The following is an 18,835-nucleotide window of genomic DNA, read 5'->3' on the forward strand; positions in this document are numbered from 1 at the left end:
CCACCAGAATATTGTCTTGGCATCACCACAGCTTCAGCATACCTAATCAAGATTGCACTTCAGTGCTACTGGTGGAAACATTCCCAAGTTTTTTTGAAGCTACTTGCTTCTCTCACATTTGTGGCAATGCGTATGTTTTGACACCATTAGTGTCCAGTTGTATCAGTGAGACGATCCCCATAGTCGCATCCCTTAAAGATGATGATGGAAGTGGTGAATTGTTGCTTCTGGTGACTGTGATCATAGACCAACTTAACTCTTGATTTTCCCATAATCGTGGTGAGACACATTTCTTGCCACTGGTTTTCATCTTAATATCATGTCCAGTTCTTTTCAAGTATGTTGCTTGTCCTTGATGTTTCTGAACAATCATCTGCTCTGTTCTTTCCACTCCACTGAGACCACCCCTACTCAGATCTCTAACTGTGGATCGCAGTTGCAACTCCTGCAATTTTAAGTGATGCCTCTAAACTGCCACTATGGAAACCTGGAAGTGTTGTTCTCTGTTGTTCTATGTTGTCTTAGTTTGTCTGCTTCCGCAGTGAATCTGATTCCAGGGCGTATTGTTCGTCACCTATTTTCAAAAAGTTTGTAGGCTTCAAGCAAAAGGCTGTTTTTGAAGGATTGTGCTTTTACCCTCATCATTCTTCTTTCATGCAAATTACTGCAACTTCCATTCTATGCCAAAGATTTGAAAATGTATTTTCTTACATTGACTCAGGAAAGCTCTTAATCAAAAACATACGTCCCACAGCAGTCACTTAACAAATTTCATGTGGTTTTTTTTTTTTTAACTGCCATATACCTTTGTCAAGTTTATTAGATCACTACCTTTATTGTAGTTGTAGTGGTCTAAGAATATAAGCCCAAAGTTACATTGTATGTTTGGATCAGACACCAGAAAGTCCTTCTCCTCCTAGCTTTCCAACAAACCCGCTACCCTATAGATTATGTGCCTTTGCTCTTGCTCTACCTGTGGTAGTCAACTGGTTGTTCAGTAAACCAACTCAACAACTAGGTCAACCTTTTATCTTTCAGTTTAGTTTTCTGCCAGGTTACTGAGTTGAAGGGTTAAAGAATGCCAGAGCTGCAGGAAGGTGAGGGCACTAAGGAAGGGAGAGGAACCTCTTGCCTGGGCAGCAAAGTAAGTCATCCTATGTAACTTCAAGAAAGACAAGGTTTATAGAGGGAGGCAGTATCATTTATTATAGTAGTTGGTATTGCAAAAATGGAAGCAAGCTGTTCCTGAAACTTTCTGGACATAGCTGCATGAATATTACTTTTTCCTGCAATTCTTGCTTCTTTTTCTGTACTGAAAAAAACCTCAAACTTAACTTTCTCGCAATCCCCCTCATTCTCTGTTAGTTTTTGTAATCTTGTTGCTGCTGGTAATGCTTTACTGGAAGTGAGGCATGTAAGCTGACCTTTTTTGAATGTGCTTTGCCTCCAGATTGCAAACAAGTATACTTTGTCCTTGTCTGTTTTTTCCCTTCCTTTCATAAAATTTGGCACTAGTGCATTCAATGTTGAAAAATATTTTTTCCTCTCTTCTTCCTCATCTACTAAATTCTTTATTGAAGATATTAAGAAAAATGGTGTGGGAAAGAGTGGGAGGCAAAAAAAAATATTTTTTTTTTACAGTGTTTGTGTAAACAAAGGTAGCTTTGGCAGAACTTCAAATACTTCATTTTTCCTCAGGTCAGAGAGATAAATAGGAGCTTTTAAGTGATTTTTGTCTGTCATTCTGTTTCTTTGCTTACTCTTGTCCTTTGCTTTAATCAGTTCAGGTTTCACATCCCTGCACATTTTTATGGGTTATCATCACCTTCACTGAAATGGTTGCTCTGTAATTCTCTCAACAGACTCTCATGCTGCCAGTGCCTTTAGATCTTCTGTTTTTTTTTTCTCACTGTCAGAGTCTTCTACCTACCACATGTCATGGACTGGGACAGCATCAGTTATGTTTTGTTTGCTACAGCAATTGTCAAGGAAGAAGAAGCATTTGGTTGCCCTCAGTTATGTCTGCAGTAGTGTGGTTATCTGCTATTCCAAGTACAGGGAGCTGATGATAACTGCTGACACATGCTGGTGTGGTGTTGGTAACCACTAAATCCAAGCAGTCACAGAGGCATCTTTCTACAACTACTTCTTACAGAGCTGCAGGTTGTAGTCTTACATCCCTGCCTGTATCAGACGGTTCACCGAGTTACCCCAGGCTCTGCTGTTGCTTGTGACAAACACAGATTTTCGCAGATGCTTGGCTGGTGTTTGTCATGTTCTCTGCAAGCCCCTCTCCCAGTTGACTGCAGTCAAGGGTCAGAGATCTTCAGTATCAGTACTATAACTGGGGAAAATACAGTTTTTAGACTCAGTTGGGAGTCTCTAGGGAAACACTGTTTCTCATTACCTGGTTGTTCAAGTAGACATATTTCAAGAATGCTTTGGCAGAATACCAAACATTAGTTGGTTTAGTTTGTGTAGTTATGGAAAACTTTATGGAAATGCTTAAAAGGAGAATGCTCTCAAAGCTGTTTATTTAGAAGTCTCTGGGTTTGGTTATATCAATAAATCCCAAATTAAGCCACCATTAGACTCTGAAGTTTTACATATTGAAACTTGAAATATCAACAGATGCACTTTCACAGAAAGAACAGTCAGTCCCTGAAGACTTTCATGCTTAATTTTCATTATTTTCTTTGCCTTGAGTGAATGAAAAAAACCCATACAGTGTGGGTTCAGCAGATTCATAGAGGGGTCTCGCTCCTCTTCTGCTGTTCCAGCCTATAATTTTAGATGGAATACTGACTTTAAAATACAGTCCCATTGCTGAATTTTAGGAAGCAGTGTACACAGCTCAAAAATACATAAAATGTGTTGTGCAAGGTTTCTTTTTGTCATGCAGTTCCATCACCACTTTTTTAGTGTTTGGCCTCCAAATGATTGTTTCATATAATTTTGCATTCTCATGGCTTTTTATAAATTGATGTGAATTTTCAAGGAAATAAATATAGAGCTATATAAATTTAAATTTATAGGGAAGAGAATGAGATAAATGTAGTTTTTATATAAACTTGCATTAAAAAGTTTGCTAAAATTTGTAACTGTCAAATCAGCCCCTTTTGAAAAGATTGTCATTAGCTAGGCACATTACTCAACAGTAATAAGCTTACAGGCTTCCAAGCAGTAATCTGCTAATAAAAATGGAAATAAAATAGTTTTCTTTCTACTCTCTGTTATCCTTTCTTAAAAACTTTGATATATCAATTTTATAATTTAAGTAGGATCCAAACACACAGAGTTTTGGGAAAAATTGGTAGGGAAAACAAAAGCTGAACTACTTCATTCCTAACACATCAGTCTTTATGGCTGAAAAGAAGGTGGTGGTGTTCCAAGATGGTAGTGATTATGTCTAGCTAGATGGATGAGGATTTGTACTGTTGTATGAACATATGAAAGACAAGCTGTCTGATGTTTAAGCAATTCGAATGGTTCAGAAGTTAAACTTCCTTAACATGAATACTTTGAAGAATTTCCTTCACTCCCAAATCTTATCACCTTAGATTTTACAAAACATTAACTATAGAAAAGTCCCAATTTTATTGGCTGCATAATGGTGCCTGAAGCAAGAGATTGTCTTTCCTGAACAGTACCCTGAACTCAGGCAGAAAATTCAGAAGGAAAACCAGACGGGAAAAGGCTAATGTGATAGTTAAAGAAAATAACAAAGTCTATACTGGCCAGAGGCAAACAGCAGCTGAGTCCTACACTGACAGGCGACTGTGGTTCAGACAGTACCCTACAGGACTGAGACAGGGCTGGGTGATAGTCAAAAAAGCAAAAGGGGAGGATGATAAGAAGCACATGTGAGCTCAGAGGTGTACCTGCAGCCAATGTAGCAGGAGCTACAGACACGTTGATGACAATAAGTAACACGTTGCCCTTGAGACAGAGGCTGAGGTCCTTGCTGTCAAGTAACCAAGGTGCACCTAGACCCTGTATGGCATAAAGACATATGACATGTCCGGTACCATGCAGAGATGCAGAAAAAAAAAAGCAGTAAGTGGATTGGAGAAGCAAGGTGTCTTATTGTGGTACTCCTTCTGAACTCAAACCCATACCTTTCAGCAGGTGGAGCCACAGCAGTAGGTTATAGCATGCTTGTCTGGCTGCAGAGCTAGCGTTCCTGTCATTAGAGAAGAGATCTTTGTGGCACCCTCAATTACTGAATAAAAACACGGCCTGAACAGTCTGCATTATGACTCACACTGGTCTTTTCCCCAGCCCATTTTATCCAAAGGATTCTTTTAGTTCTGGTAAGCAGCCACAAGCCATAAAAAGAATGTAACAATAGGAAGCATAATAATAAATAGCAATTAATACATCATTATAGGTTTGCATCTCAAGGCGGAAGGAAATAGGGAAAACAATGCATTTTGATGTCAACATCAGCAGAATTTCTGGGTCTTGCTTTTTGAGTACTTAATCATCCTGACACTGAGGCAGTTTCATGGGAGTTTCAGCAATGAAACTATCCAGAGAAAACTTTTTGTTAAGGCAGACCCCACAGCATACGCACTTTTTTGACTACTTTCAAAACAATGTGATTTTATGTTGATAAATGCAGCATGGTAAACATGCTCTACATTGTGTTTTGTACTTCCCAGACATTTTTTCAACTTAAAATACAAGTATTTAATTTAGACTTCATTAAACAGTTATTATATATTAAACGAATAACAACTACATACTAAAACATATTTGCAGAGTATTATGACTATGCAAAAGGTTCATATCAATTTCACAGTCGTGAATCTATTACATAACTTTTAATCCGTGATGAATATTTAATAATCAGTATTCAAATAACATACATTAACTGTCCTATTAAATCTAAATTAATTGTGGCTGAGGGAACATTAATTTAAAAGGTTACCAATTTTCCCAGCAGATCTGATCTTTGTTTCATATTTTCTACTAAAATTAGTGTTAAAGACAGAGTAAATTTGTTTCATTTAGCATGCACTTACTAGGTGCTCTGTGAATCACATTCTGCCAGGCTTCTCTGCTAACAGTGATATTAAAGATTCTCTCCCATTTTCTTCCAGTGTAATTAGCGTTACCTGGAGATAATAAAATATCATGTATTTGTTTAGGAAAAGTAATCCCTGTTGACTGAATGTCCTGACATTCAGCAGTTCATTAAAATCAGTGAGTCAAAATTTGTGAGTTTACATATTTTGAGTTTACAAAATGACCAAGTCTCAAGAGAGGAAGCAAGACTGGAAATAATTTTCTTTAAATGAATCAGGATCACCATAGAATTTATCTAGAAGCGATTGTATCATTGCAGTCCTGTGCATAACAAATGTGAGATGCTGCAATAGCGCTGGAATTAGACCTTGGAGTCTAGTACTTGAGGAAGAGTGCACAGTCATAAGCAGTAACTGGCATCGGAGTGTTTGAATCTAAGAACTGAGGTGTTTCATTGGAGAAAGGGACAAATCTCCTCAAAATTAATGTGAGAAGAACCTGGCATTGAATCATATAGTCTAAAATATACTATCAATTCAATCCTGTGTTGAATTCTGCTATATTTTTCCATATTTGAAATTCGCACAGGTCATTATGTTTGAATGCTGCACAACAGTAATATGGCTTCTGTTCTCTGGAATTCATTTGGCTGTACAAGACATATTAATTAAACGTCTCTGAGTAAGAGATATGCTTAGCAGACTCTCCCTGCAGTCTCAGCCACAAGCTAATTGATCACTAGGAAAAAAAAGTATCCTTTATAGATGCTGTATGACACCATGTCATGGCCACAGCAAAGAGACAAAATCAAATGTGTTATTTTTACAAGACATAAGACTTCCAGATATTAAATATAGAATTTTCAACTGTGTTTTCTTTGCTCTTGTGCAGACTTCTTAAGTTTGTCCATTAATTTCTATTTTGCAGCATCTTGCAGCAGGCTGTGTTCTCCTAAGTTTACAATTCCATGTTGTAGTTTTTCTCCCACTCTGTAGCACTGCATGCCAGATGTGTCAACTACCTGTCCCTAACAGGCAAGTCACAGAACACAATGGAGACTGGCATGGTATGCTGCAAATGGTGAGCAGTCAAAGGATTGCTTTAAAAAGCACATTCCTGAAGTGCAGGCTAGCGTTGCACCTTTCTGGCTAGCTTCACATTTGTTGTGTAGACTCTTATTAGCTTGAGTCTGCCTTTGCTGCAGAGATAAAACTGTGTTGGTGAGGACTTTACCACAGCATTTTCTAGGGTCTTGATCATTCGCTGCTCTCTCTCTCATGGAAGTTGAATATTGAGGGAGCTGTTGGCAGTCACTGCCATGAGAGTTCAAGCCTCATAATCTTGAGCAGTCTGAGAAAACAGGGAGTCTTTAAAAAGAGTTAAATTATTTTAGCTGAAGAAATAATATAGACAGATTTGCTACCCTTTGCATTGTTTAGCTGTTTCTGGTTGACCGTTGAGTTTAAGGCCAAGATCCAAAACTTTGATGAGATTTAAGAAATAAATGTCTTCGTGTGTTGGTTCTCAGCTTCTTAAGAACCAGGTATTTTATGTTTCTCTCCACTTTTCAAATAGTGTCCATTTTCTTTGTCTTGATAGGACTTGATGTTTGTTCCTCATATAAAGCCAGAGATTACATCATTTCTGTTTCTTGACATCCATTTCTTGCTGTACTGCCTTAGCACTGATGTTGTAGCCCTAGCTCTAATTTGGCTGGAACAGTTATCTTTAATCTCAGCTGATTCATGATCCAAAAATACCAAGCAAACAACAGTGCCAACATTTTACTTTACTGTCCCTCTCATCACGAAGAAATACACATTTATGGAAAACAGGAAGTACAGGCAACAAGAGAGGGTACAGTCTTGTAAGCCAAAGATAGAAGCCACTTCTCAAGTCCAGTTTAAGCAGAACTTTCTCCTTTACCCACTAAAGGCATTTGTAGATTGAACTAGATTTTATTAGTTAAGTGTTACTGTTTACTGCTTAGTTTAATATCTATCTCCATTTCTTTGTGTCTAGAAACCAAGGGGAGCATAAATTAAATTACAGTTTAAAATAAGAGATTAAGTGATTGTTGAGGAAATATGAAGAAGAATTATAGGCCACTAAATTTAACTTCAATACCTGACAAATAACTAGAACAATTAGTAAAGCAAGAGCAGTCAGTATGTAAACAGCTTGAAGAAAATGCAGTGATAAATCAGCAACACGTTTGTAAAAAGCACAAATCAAGTGAAACCGAACTAATTGGTTTCTTCAATGAAATAATGAATGCATAAAGCAAAAGTGGTACACAGAATTTCTTAATATTAGTAAGACACTGATACCAGTTGCACATGGCATTCTCAGAAGGAAGCTAAATAAAGTGGGATTAAATGGAACAACATAAAATTAATAAGCAGGTAAATAAACACTGAGAAACTTTATGAACAGTTGAGCTGGTTGCCGGGAGGAGATCAGAAACACTTTAGGTGATCAAACATGTTACACAGCTCAATGTAGACATGAGGGGTTTTTTTTAACTGTTTTTTTTTTTTTAAGATAACCCCCATAAAACAGCATAGAGTGTAAGAAACACCTAAATAAAGAAACTGAGCAGAACAGCAAAAATGACAGCCATTTTGGCTCTATGCCAGCACCAGAATAGCTTGCATCAGCATCGTTTTTCTGGTACACAGCTGAGTTTCTTTATTTAGATGTATTAAATATTCCAAAGCCTATCTAAATAGAGCTTTGATTACCCCAGGATTATCTCAGATTTATTTATTGACGTTGCTTCTGTTGACTGATATTTCTGTCCATTCGTCTATAAAAATCACACGATTCATGAAATGTTTATGCCTTTTTGTTGTGACTGAGTGAGAAAAGATGTCTAGTGGCGTCACATGCATCTGGGAACTTTTGCTCTGTTTTCTTTATAGAAGCTAATAAAGATTCTCAGGATTATTTATTTATTTTTACCACAGTAGGCATGCTGTTGGCCGTTATGGCATCTGTGTGTTTTGACACCTAAGAGAATATTTTGGCTTTTAAGAATACAGAACGAAAGTTTGTCTCAAAAGCTGACGTGACAAGAGAACTCATATGATAAAGACATGAGAGCCCAAGACATCAATGAGAAGAGTTTTTGTAAGACAACAACTGTAGAAAGAACATCAGCTGCCTCATCATTGTCAAGGTTTTTCATAGGTGCTAGAGGAAAGGAACATTTTTTAGAAGTCTTAAAGGAAGATTACCAGGTTAGTTTTGAAGATTCTTGTTTCCAAGTAAGAAGAGCAGTTGACACTTGAACAGAGAGTGAGCTAATCAAATCTTACAACAAAACACCACAAATAGTATTTTAGATATTAGAATAAAAATCAAGTATTGAAAGGAGACATCTGTTGTAAAAAAGGATTGAGATGCAGAGCACAGAGAATAAGCAGATGCAATTAACAGCGTTTTACACAAGAAAAAGAAAATAGCATGAATTCTTAAACAGTTGATTTTGTCTGCTTGTACAGTCTGCAGTAGTTTTTATTTCAAAGTATAACGAAGGGAACAGTAAGATATAGATAACAAATGACATCCTTGTCAGTAAAACTTTGCCAGTCACTTCTACGCCCTTCATATAGACCAGATTGCATTAAAGTTGAAATAAATGAAAGATTGCTTCTGACTTCTGCAGGAATTGCTTTTCACTCCTGGGCAGTGTACCTTCTAGTTTTGGTCAAATATCACATGACATGAATAGCTCATTTTAAAAAGAGCAAGGATAAAATATCATTAGATAGATAGGTTACAAAATTGGGAGCTTTTATTTAAAATAACAGAAAAATATGACTGATTTTTTTCAGGGCAAGTACCACATGTAAAGAAGCAATGAATAAGGTAGGTCTGTTCTCCATAATGAATGCTACCTCAAATGTACATACTAATACAATCACAGTATTATCGTAAGATAAATTTAAGAGTGAAAAAAAAGGCAATAAAAATGACTGGTTTAGGATTTTTCCTTATAACTGAGTTTCTAGGTAGGAGTGTTCACTTCATAGAAAAGAATGATGGCAACATTTAATAACCTACAAATACAAATATATATTAGATTGCAAATACTGCTTGCTGAGAGCAGGATAAAAAAAACAGGCAAATTACAAAGGAGAAATTTTGTTTATGATGAGCAGATTAGACAGCAAACAGGAGTGACTGCAGAGTTGCTGTTACTGGAGACCCACATGGCTAGAGTTGATGCTCCAGTGTCAAATGAGAAGACATAGGTATGTTAAATTAGTCTCACCAAGCAGTAAGGGCACTGTAAAACTTCAACTTCCAACTCAGAGACTATCATGATTTTTGAATATTCTGCTACTTAGGAAGCCCACATGCACCAGTACCCATTTCTGAGGAGCTAATGTACCAGGCAGTTTACACAAATATTGCTGGGAAAAGTACACCCTATCTAATGTTTCAATTTTTACATTGCAGGTAATTCCTTATAAGTTGTAACAGATTCAAGTACTTAACTTTCTCCTCTAGAACCAAAATAATTTATTATAGCATACCTAAACAGATTTATTTACGAGTAACAATGCTTTTACTTAAAAAAAAAAAAAAAACAACAGCAGTAACGGGAAAACCCTGCATCATCTGATTTAGGGAGGTTTGGTCAGAGCTTACAGCTCCTAGAAGATACAGAAGGGCACTCTTTTTTGTTGTTGAGAAACTGTAGTATAAACATGTATGTACAAACATACACAGATAAATAGTTCCTAAAGAGTTTTAATGTTTTTTTTTTTTCAGATCTACCCCACAGAAATGGATTTTGGCACATGAACATAAGAATAGAAAACAAGATAACAACTGTTAAGATAATATGCATATGTCCTTTCTGAATGTCTCCAGAAAAAAAAAAAACAAACCCACAACTGCATAAGGTGATGGGAGTTGTGTGATACCCTGAAGGTGAAGAAGTTTGAATTAAATCTGAATATGAAATTTCAGCCTCAAATGCTTATTGCTCATAATTACTATTCTCTGAGTGCCAGTCTACAATGATAAACAGAAAATTCAAAACTGGGAAGATTTTTTAAGTAAACTATTAGCATAATTTATTTTCAAAGACACACCTCCCACAAATCCCTACCAATAATCAATGAGATACAGCTTCTTCTGAGGTGTAGCAAAGAAGACCATGCAGTGGCCTACTATGCAGTGGTCTAAACTAAGAACAGAATCATAGGATAGAATCATAGAATACTTAGGGTTGGAAAGGACCTTAAGATCATCTATTTCCAACCCCCCTGCCATGGATCAAAGCCAATATCTGAGTAGGACTATGTGGCAGGAACAGGAAGATTTTAAACAGGCAGAATTGTGTTAACGAATCATATTTAGCGAAGGGAAATAGTACAATATGTGTTATTTCAGTTTCATTGAGTATAGTCAATCTAATTACAATTTGCAGTCTGGAAGAATGCATTTCTAACATAGCCATGATTCAGCCCTCTTGTGAGACATATATCCAAAACATGCAAGGCTCTCAAGACATCTATGCTGCAGCCAAATAAACCCCCTTTAGAAAAGTAGCTTTTGCAGATACTAACTGTAGCAAAGGCAACCTGCAACAGAGCTGTGGATGGCCGTATAGCCATGGCAGCACGAAGATCAGTGCCAGATTACTGTCTACATATTTATGTGAATATTGAATAGAGTTTTAAGTACAATGGCTAGCACAATAACAGTGCTAACAGCAGTGAAACTAGTTAGCTGAAACCCTAACCTCTGTAAGTGCACAGAGCTTATCACAACCTGCATTACAGCATAAATTTACTGCTGGAAGGAAGAGCATCACTCCTGACTTGCTGTTGATATTCCTTCTTTCCTTGAAGTGGCTTTTTGTTCAGTTACTGACTTTGCCTAATTTTATATAGAGTGAACAGACTTAATTACATAGCTTTGATACCCACGGCCTAAGCCTTCTCCAACCATTAATTTAGAGTGAAAGAAAGTTCATTTGCTCACTGGAGGTTTAGTGCCTTCTTCTGAAGCATCTTCTGCTAATCACTGCCACATACAGAATACTCACATAGGTGGATGCACTGAATCCAATACAGCATATCACCCCTGATGATCCTAGCTGATTAACAGGTTTCACTGAAAAAGCACTAGCAATGAAAATCCCAAGGGAAGTTGGGATGACCTTCTCAGGCCATGAAAGCAGGCACAGTGAAGCAAAACTGCATGAATTACAATTCGTTAATTCATGATGTAGGAAAAAAAAAATAGTATTAAAGGTGCCTAAAAAGACTTCAGTTTATGAGAAATTAAATTATCCTATATTAGTATGATAGGATCTAGACATATGTGTTAACATAGCATTACCTTGTTTGTATAAATAATAGCCGTGTGCTAACATAGGTACACTCATCTGAATTTCACTTGGGCTTCCAACTGCAATAACATCATTATGAATCAATAGTCTGTTTTTACCAGGCTCACCCACTTTTCCCCCTAGAAGAAGCATTTTGTAATCCACTAAGGAATGATGATTATGGCTCTTAATTTTTGCAATATAAAGGGTAACTTCTCCCACAAGATTTTCACAACCTTGTGAAAGCTGAGTTCACAAAAACCCCACCCCGTTGCTTTCACCACAAATTACCCCACCAGTCTGAAATGCGGTCAGATTTTATCTGACTCTCACTGGGCAGGAAATGTATTGTTCATATAATTTTGTTTTAACCAAGAGTATAACCATATCTAATCCAATTCATGTTGAATAATCTAATCCTTTGTGATTTTGGAGCTGGGTAAAAGAGCTGTAAGTATCAGCAAGTTTATATTTCTGGCTTAAAATGCCTGGGGTGCTTGAGCTGACAGTCTGTACATCTTCCTTGCTTAGGTAGCATTTGTCAAGGAAAGACCCTCATCCTCAGCATTTGTGCCCCAGATAGACTGGCAAGTCATTGTACTCGTATCTTCAGAGTATGCTTCGATTTTCCTAGGCTCTTTTCTGAATGGTATATATACTGTCAGGAGAACAATTCTTTCTTCATAAACAATGCTCATGTTGATGACTGTATTGTTTATAAAACTCACCTGTTTTATTGTCAAACAGTGTATTATATAAATGTGAAAATAAAATGCTTATATTAGGGTCTTAAAGATGCACAGCTGAAGGCATCCTTCCTCTCCTAAATGCAAATGCTATTAAAATCACTTTTTTTCAGCAATTAAAGAGCATTAGGTAGACTCTCAGTTAAGATGAATTTACCTCAAAAATGTATTCATCACTCTCTTAAAAAGTAAAGCCCCAAAGCAGAATGCACATAGTTGCCAGCAGCTTTAGTTAAAGCTAAAATTAGCCATGCTGATTAAGTGGATTTTGCATAACCTTAACTATTAATCCTTCATATTGGTCTTTTTTTCTTTGAAAAGTCTTGAAGTACCAATAACCTAAAGGTTTATAGAGTCACTTTTTAATACTACTTAGTTAAGATTTAATCCTTTGTATAATAGTTAACATTGGCACCATCTTTTAATAGCCCAAGATTTCCAACATGCACTTGCTGAACAAAACAGACATTTTCAATTCCAGGGAAATAATGGCAACATGCATAGCAGAAGAACTTTGATTTAAAGAATTAAGAAATGTACTTGCAAGAGATAAAATGGAACTAACAGTAAATTAATCTCTCAGCTTTCACCGTTTCTTTAAATAGTGTTCTTTTCTGGCTTAAATCTCTCACCTTCCATTTGCTTTAACTCAGGTCCTTATTTTCTAACAGCTAGATTGCCTTCCATCTTACCTGGCTAAGCAAGGCACAAATTACCTTTTCCAGTGAGACCAATATGGAATTTGACTCCAAGTCTCTTTCTGAAAGCTTCCCCTGTTTTATAGATACTTCCTCTGAAAAGGCAAGATAGTACTTCGTCTTGAATCATTCCGTTGCTGTCAGAGAGAAATTAAATTGCTGCCTTTAAAAGTTGAAACCGTTCCTCTTCTCAGATCAGGAAAAAAAAGGAATAAGGTAGGTTGTTTTTCCTGAAGTGGTACGTCATTGCAAACTTGGCTTTTGTTTAGGGCTGGTCCTGCTCCCAGAGGGTGCTCTTACTTAAGATTTATCTAACACATTTTGCTTGAGGTTTGCTTGAGGCTAAGAGAGCAAATATTGTTAGTTACCCAAGCTCAGCCAACACCTGGAAGCTCATTAGTTTACCATAATTCCTTTGTGTGCTCCAGCTCTGCCTCAACGTTTCATAGCATTTGCTCATCTGCTTTTTTTCTACAAAAAGTAATCAACCTTCACATTTTGTAATAATTGGAATTTTCTGATGTTTATTTTTTTAGCACCAATAATTTAAAGAGAGTTTGGCAGCCTCAGTGATCCTGCTTCCTTCACTTTGGAAATAATGAACGGAAATCCAAAAGTGAGCTGTTATAGGTAGCTGGTAATTGTAGTTCACACCTCTGTTTTGCCAGTCAAACAATTAAAAAAATCAATTATAAGGCAAATGATTAATTGAGCACTAAACATTTTTACTCTTTTATATCAGTTGGTGGTTTTTCTTCTCTGTTCAAGCATTAATTCATTAATTGTTTTAAATACTACTTCATCAGCAGTAAACTCAGAGCAGCTGACAGTTGTGTTTTGTTTATATAGTTGATCAATACAACCAGCTAAAAACTTCCAGATCATTGATCATGTCATGTTCTGCTGAGAAATTGGAGAGTAAAACTGGATATTAGGAAATTGATGACTTAGTGGTTCAAGGGTCAGACTAGTAAGAAACTGAAGCTGGGTAAAACAGAATTTCTTTCCCCCTTTGTCTTTTTGTTTTTTTCAGTAGGTGGTCTTCTGCATGATCCATGATCTCATCTCCAGTCTTCGTGACGATTTTCCTCTTTATTAATGATAAATTGCTGTTCCACAGATCACCTTACTCTGCTGTCTGTACTGTGTTGTAAGAGTACTAGCAATGGTATTCTAGATGGGAAACATAGTGGCATTCATAGTTCCCTTAATGTTTTCCTTCTGTCCTTTTCAGTTATTTGTGAGTTTGTCAAACTTTCACCTTCATAGCTGAAATTTCTCTAATATGATCATTGACCAAAAATCAGTTTTATTCTAGGTCACTTAGAAAGTTTTAGAAAAAATTACATTTCATCCAACTTTGTGATCTTAATTCGTGTAATAGTTTGCTTTTTCTTAAGTGAAAGGTTCTGGATTTTTTTCTAACACAGCTTTAAGCATCACTCTTATCTGAACACTTTGAAATTTGTCACGTAGAACCCTTCATGTTGAAATGTTCTTTTCAGTGCTTTATTACCAGCCTACTCCTATTTGGTGGAGTTATTCAGATTACCCAAGCTACGCTCATTTTTCAATGGTATGAGCCATGTGTGGAAAGAAACAGAACTTTAAGAAACAAATGAATTTATGAGATGGCCAATGTTTGGAAACTTGAATTATTTCCTGTCATTTTGTTAAGGTTCCTCTCGGAATAAGTACATGCAAACATTTAACTCACTAAATGATACAGTGACCGCAGGGGAAACTAGCACCTAGGAGAGACTCCACAATGGTCAAAGAATTGTAAAGAGACATGGTGCCTGAAAAAATGAGCAGGATGAGTGAAGTCATGGGGGATTACAGGTATCAGATGCTGTGAGTGGTGTAATGGCATTACTCCATAGGTTCTCCTGAGTTAGGTTCAAACGGCCAAACAATTTTTTTGACTATTTATTTCCAGTGTTCAAAAATCTTTCCTTCATTTATCATAGTGATGAATATCTATACTATATATACACAAATGCAGTTTGAGAAGAATTTGTATTAAAGTTTTAATGATTGTTAGGAGGATAAATTTTAAAGTGCTGTGTGGGCAATGAAAGAGATAAACCAGAATGGAAAAGTGTAACAGTTTTTTGATGCTGTTCAATGAAAAAGCTATTTTTTGCAGATAGATTTGCCACATGTGTTAAAATTCTAGTCCTAGTCAAATACTTATCCACCATTTTAGTAGATTGTGATCACAACTCACTTCAAAAGCAGTTATAATTATGTCTTTTATAAAATCACCTCTTTCCCTTACAGATTTACAGGAGAAATTTGAATGATAAAAAGGTAATCTCTAATGTTATTACAGTGTTCATGTTTGAATTGGTTGTATACTGAACACAAGCCTTCAAGATTTCCTTCTCCGCAGAAGCTGAGATTCTGTAGTATTGACTTTAATAGGCAATCATTCAACTTTTAAACTTAAAATACAAAGTAAATTTAGTACAGGAAACTTGCTATTGCAAAGTTATGGATAAAAAGGTATGTTTTAGCATCCACTCAGCAGGATTATGGCATAGAAAAGCAGAGCTTGGATACATGATTTTGATTTTCATGTCTTCTTTCTGACATTTTAACATTTGAGCCATAAAGCTCTGTTAATGTCAGTTTTTGAAGGATTATACTAAGTTTCATACTCTGTTGAGCATTTCCACAGACATGCTTTCCAGAAAAAAGCAGCACTGTAAAATTATTTTCATTATGTTCATAAATATAAAAAACAAAGCTAACAAAGAACTTTTAGACTTCCATTTTTATAACTATATTGTAAAGCAAATATCTATCTACACGTTTTTCTAACTCTTCAGAAATGTGCTCAGTGCCAGATAACTCTTTAGTAGACGTGGGAAGGTACAGATAGGTATTGTCTCCTGAAAAGTACATTTGCCTGATGAAAGATCTAAATGTTTTCCTAATCCTGATATTGATCTTTTGTATGGCTTTTGAGAAATCATTTCTCTTTTCTCTAGGGACTCTGTTCTCCTGTACAGTGTTTCTTCAGAGACAGAGAAAGATCTGTGAACAACAGCACTGGAATCTTTTTGCACTGGCATGCTTACGGTATTGTAGCAGGAAACAATTGGCATCAGTTGATTTTTTTTAAGGATTCTTTGCCTTTTGACAGTGTTATTTCCTACTTATTTTGTTCTCTTTCCATTTTTCCATCTATGAAGACTTCTAATCTGAAAACTCAGCACATTCAAGGGAAAAAAATTAAATAAAAAAAATTAAAAAAATTAAAAAAATTAATATTACCTTATTTTTAAATAGGGAAGAAAATAAATCAATACCTAGACAAATTAATGGCTGGAAAGTATTGCATGCAAAATAGCCACGTGTTGCCAGAAACAGAAATTATACTAATCACGACATCGTCTCTGAATTAAAAAACATACCTAGCTTGCTTTGTCATACTGACATTCTCATTGAACTTTGCTAGGAGAACAAAGGTTTTGTTTCATTTAAATTTTGTCCTTCAATGGCAAAGATATGCTTAAGTCAGTAATCCAGCTGTATAACAATTGCAAGCTTTATAACCAATAGCACATGAGAGAGTATGCTGAGAGATACACATCTTGGGTCTGTTCTAGGCAGCCATCCAAGAGTCTGTGCTGTAACTGCAGGAGAAATACAGAACCTACAGTCTTTAGAACACCCTTAGAAGTCTTATATATATATAGCATATGTTAATGACGAGTTGGCTAAGCTTGACTGGGAGAGAGAGAGGGAGAGTGAAAGAATGGAAAAAGAAACCCAACCATCTTGCAATTTCTATTACTGTAGTGGAAGTTCAGCCATATTGAAAGAGGACTGAGAAAATAGTTGTTAAAATATCAGTTACAGTTACATGAAAAGAAGACATTTTGTTGGAGGAAAAAAATTTGGGTACCATTCAATTGTCATATTTTCTATTCTTTTATTTCCGTTTATTGAACGGTTTGTCCTGGTGAAAGCTTAAGACCTGATCCAACTTCCAGTGACTTTAATGGAAAGATTCTGTTGATTTTGTTCATAGAAACTGTGTCCATATAGAGTCCAAAATGGGAATCTTTTTGTATTCTACATGTTGGATATGTGATAGAATTTGCATTTTTCCACTGCACTCTGAGGAATTTCACAGTCGTGGTTTAAACCCTAGCCAGACAGCTTGTTCACTCACTTCCAGTGAGTGGTGCTGGGCTGAGAGCAATTGAGGCCCTCCCCCCCCCGGGGCTCTCCCCTTCCCCACTCCCGGAGGAACGGGAAGGAGGATCGAAAGAGTGCAACTCCTACGGGTTGAGACAAGAACAGTCCAGCAACCAATGTACAACACAAATCACCACCGCTACCACCAACGACAACAATGATAAGGGAAAATAACAAGGGAAGAGAATACGATACCACTGGCCAAGAAATGAGTCCCACACGGAAGCCCATGTCCTTCCGGGTAACTCCCAGTTACCCCCCACCCGGGCATGACATGCTGTGGTATGGAATACCTCCCTGGCTAGCCCGGGTCAGGCGCCCCATCTCTGCTTCCTCCCGGCTTCCCCTCCTCCCTGGCAGAGCATGAGCCTCACAAAGTCCTTGGTCAGGGTAAACATCACTTAGCAACAACCGAAAACATCGGTATCACCAGCACTGTTCTCAGGCTGGAAGTCAAAACACAGCACTGCACCAGCTACCACGGAGAAACATGATTGCTACTGCTGAACCCAGGGCACACACTAATGCATTTTAAAGGAAGAAAATGTGGTTTTTAAGCCAGAGATTATTATGACTTTTCTAAATTATTTTTTACTGTGGAAAAATGACAATTCCATTAGAACCAAATATTTTGTCAGATTGCAGCATTGTTCATCATATGCATTTTTTTCTCCATGAAATATCCCAAATGTCAAAAAAAAAAAAGAAGAGGAATTTATGAGTTCAGTGCATGATAGTTAATATATGCTGCTTAGGTCACTCATCTGGCAGTGAGTGACTCAGGCAAAGTTAAGTACTAGACTCCTGCAAATATTTCAGCTAACAACTCTGTTCCTCATTGTTTTGGACCATGTGTCTGACCACCTTTTCCTTTTCAGTCTCAAATTTGTCATAGTATGGATCAGAGGTGTCTAAAACAGGAAGAAAACAAGATAGTTTTAGCGTCTCCAGATACTGAAGGAGTGAATCAAAATTGGGTCACTAATAACACATCCTTATCAGCATACCTCTCTTTTCCTGTCTGTTAAGAGTCATTAAAATTTGGACCCAGTATAAGCATTGGAAGAAATACACTTTACATAAGCTCAGTGGAGAACTTGTTAGGGTTTGGTTGTGTAATCTGCCAAAGATTCAGTCCACTTTGAGAATGACACTTCAGCCCCTCTCAGCTTCTTTACGTTAGATGGATCGGGCTGATCCTACAGAGATTGAGCAGGCTCCATGCTAGAGTTCAGAGGCCAAACAAAACTTTCCCTGATGTTTTCCTACTGTTGCCAAAAGTTGTTTTAAAAAAAAACCCAGATGCTAAGATCAGGAATGCAAGCCGGAAGCAGAGTATAAAAGTAATTGACAATTAGTACAGCACACTCTGCTGCAGAACTTGGAACTCAATGTAAAGTTGCTCAGTCTTTGACAGGGAAACAAATAACTGAAACCAATGACAAGCTGTAGTAATAGTCCATATAAAAGGTAACAGGTTTCTATTACTGCAACTTCTTGCCTTGGCTGAGACTCAGAGGAAAGTGATGTGGGTAGCAGCACCACCAGTGGATGGTTTTTAAATACATTTAACAAGCTGCTATATGTGTTCTGCCAAAACAATGGTAATTCACAAAATCTGCTTTTCAAAGGCTAGAAAATAAAGGTTGCCCATCTCAGTCTGTGCCACAGATCATGATGTAATCTTTTCATTACATAAACATCCACTATTTTTCTACAGGCCTCCATGGGAATGTAAGGATCCAGCAAACTTTCTAAGAGCTTGGTATGTATGTTCACCCAATCTCCACATCCTG

General features: G+C 36.9%; 1 protein-coding gene across 1 annotated transcript in view; it reads left to right on the top strand.

Moving 5' to 3' along the window:
- The first annotated feature begins 8,129 nt into the window (after positions 1 to 8,129).
- Positions 8,130 to 18,835, top strand: part of LOC133275912 (cytosolic beta-glucosidase-like) — a 59,739-nt gene continuing 49,033 nt past the window's right edge. Inside the window, 1 exon segment of the mRNA XM_061466205.1 lies at positions 8,130 to 8,273. Within this exon segment, the coding sequence (XP_061322189.1) occupies positions 8,130 to 8,273 (144 nt within the window).

The sequence above is a fragment of the Pezoporus flaviventris genome, unplaced genomic scaffold (genome assembly GCF_033815535.1).
Source record: "Pezoporus flaviventris isolate CSIRO_AGI_PZ_B2104156 unplaced genomic scaffold, CSIRO_AGI_Pfla_v1 ptg000002l, whole genome shotgun sequence".
In the NCBI taxonomy this organism is placed as follows: Eukaryota; Metazoa; Chordata; class Aves; order Psittaciformes; family Psittacidae; genus Pezoporus; species Pezoporus flaviventris.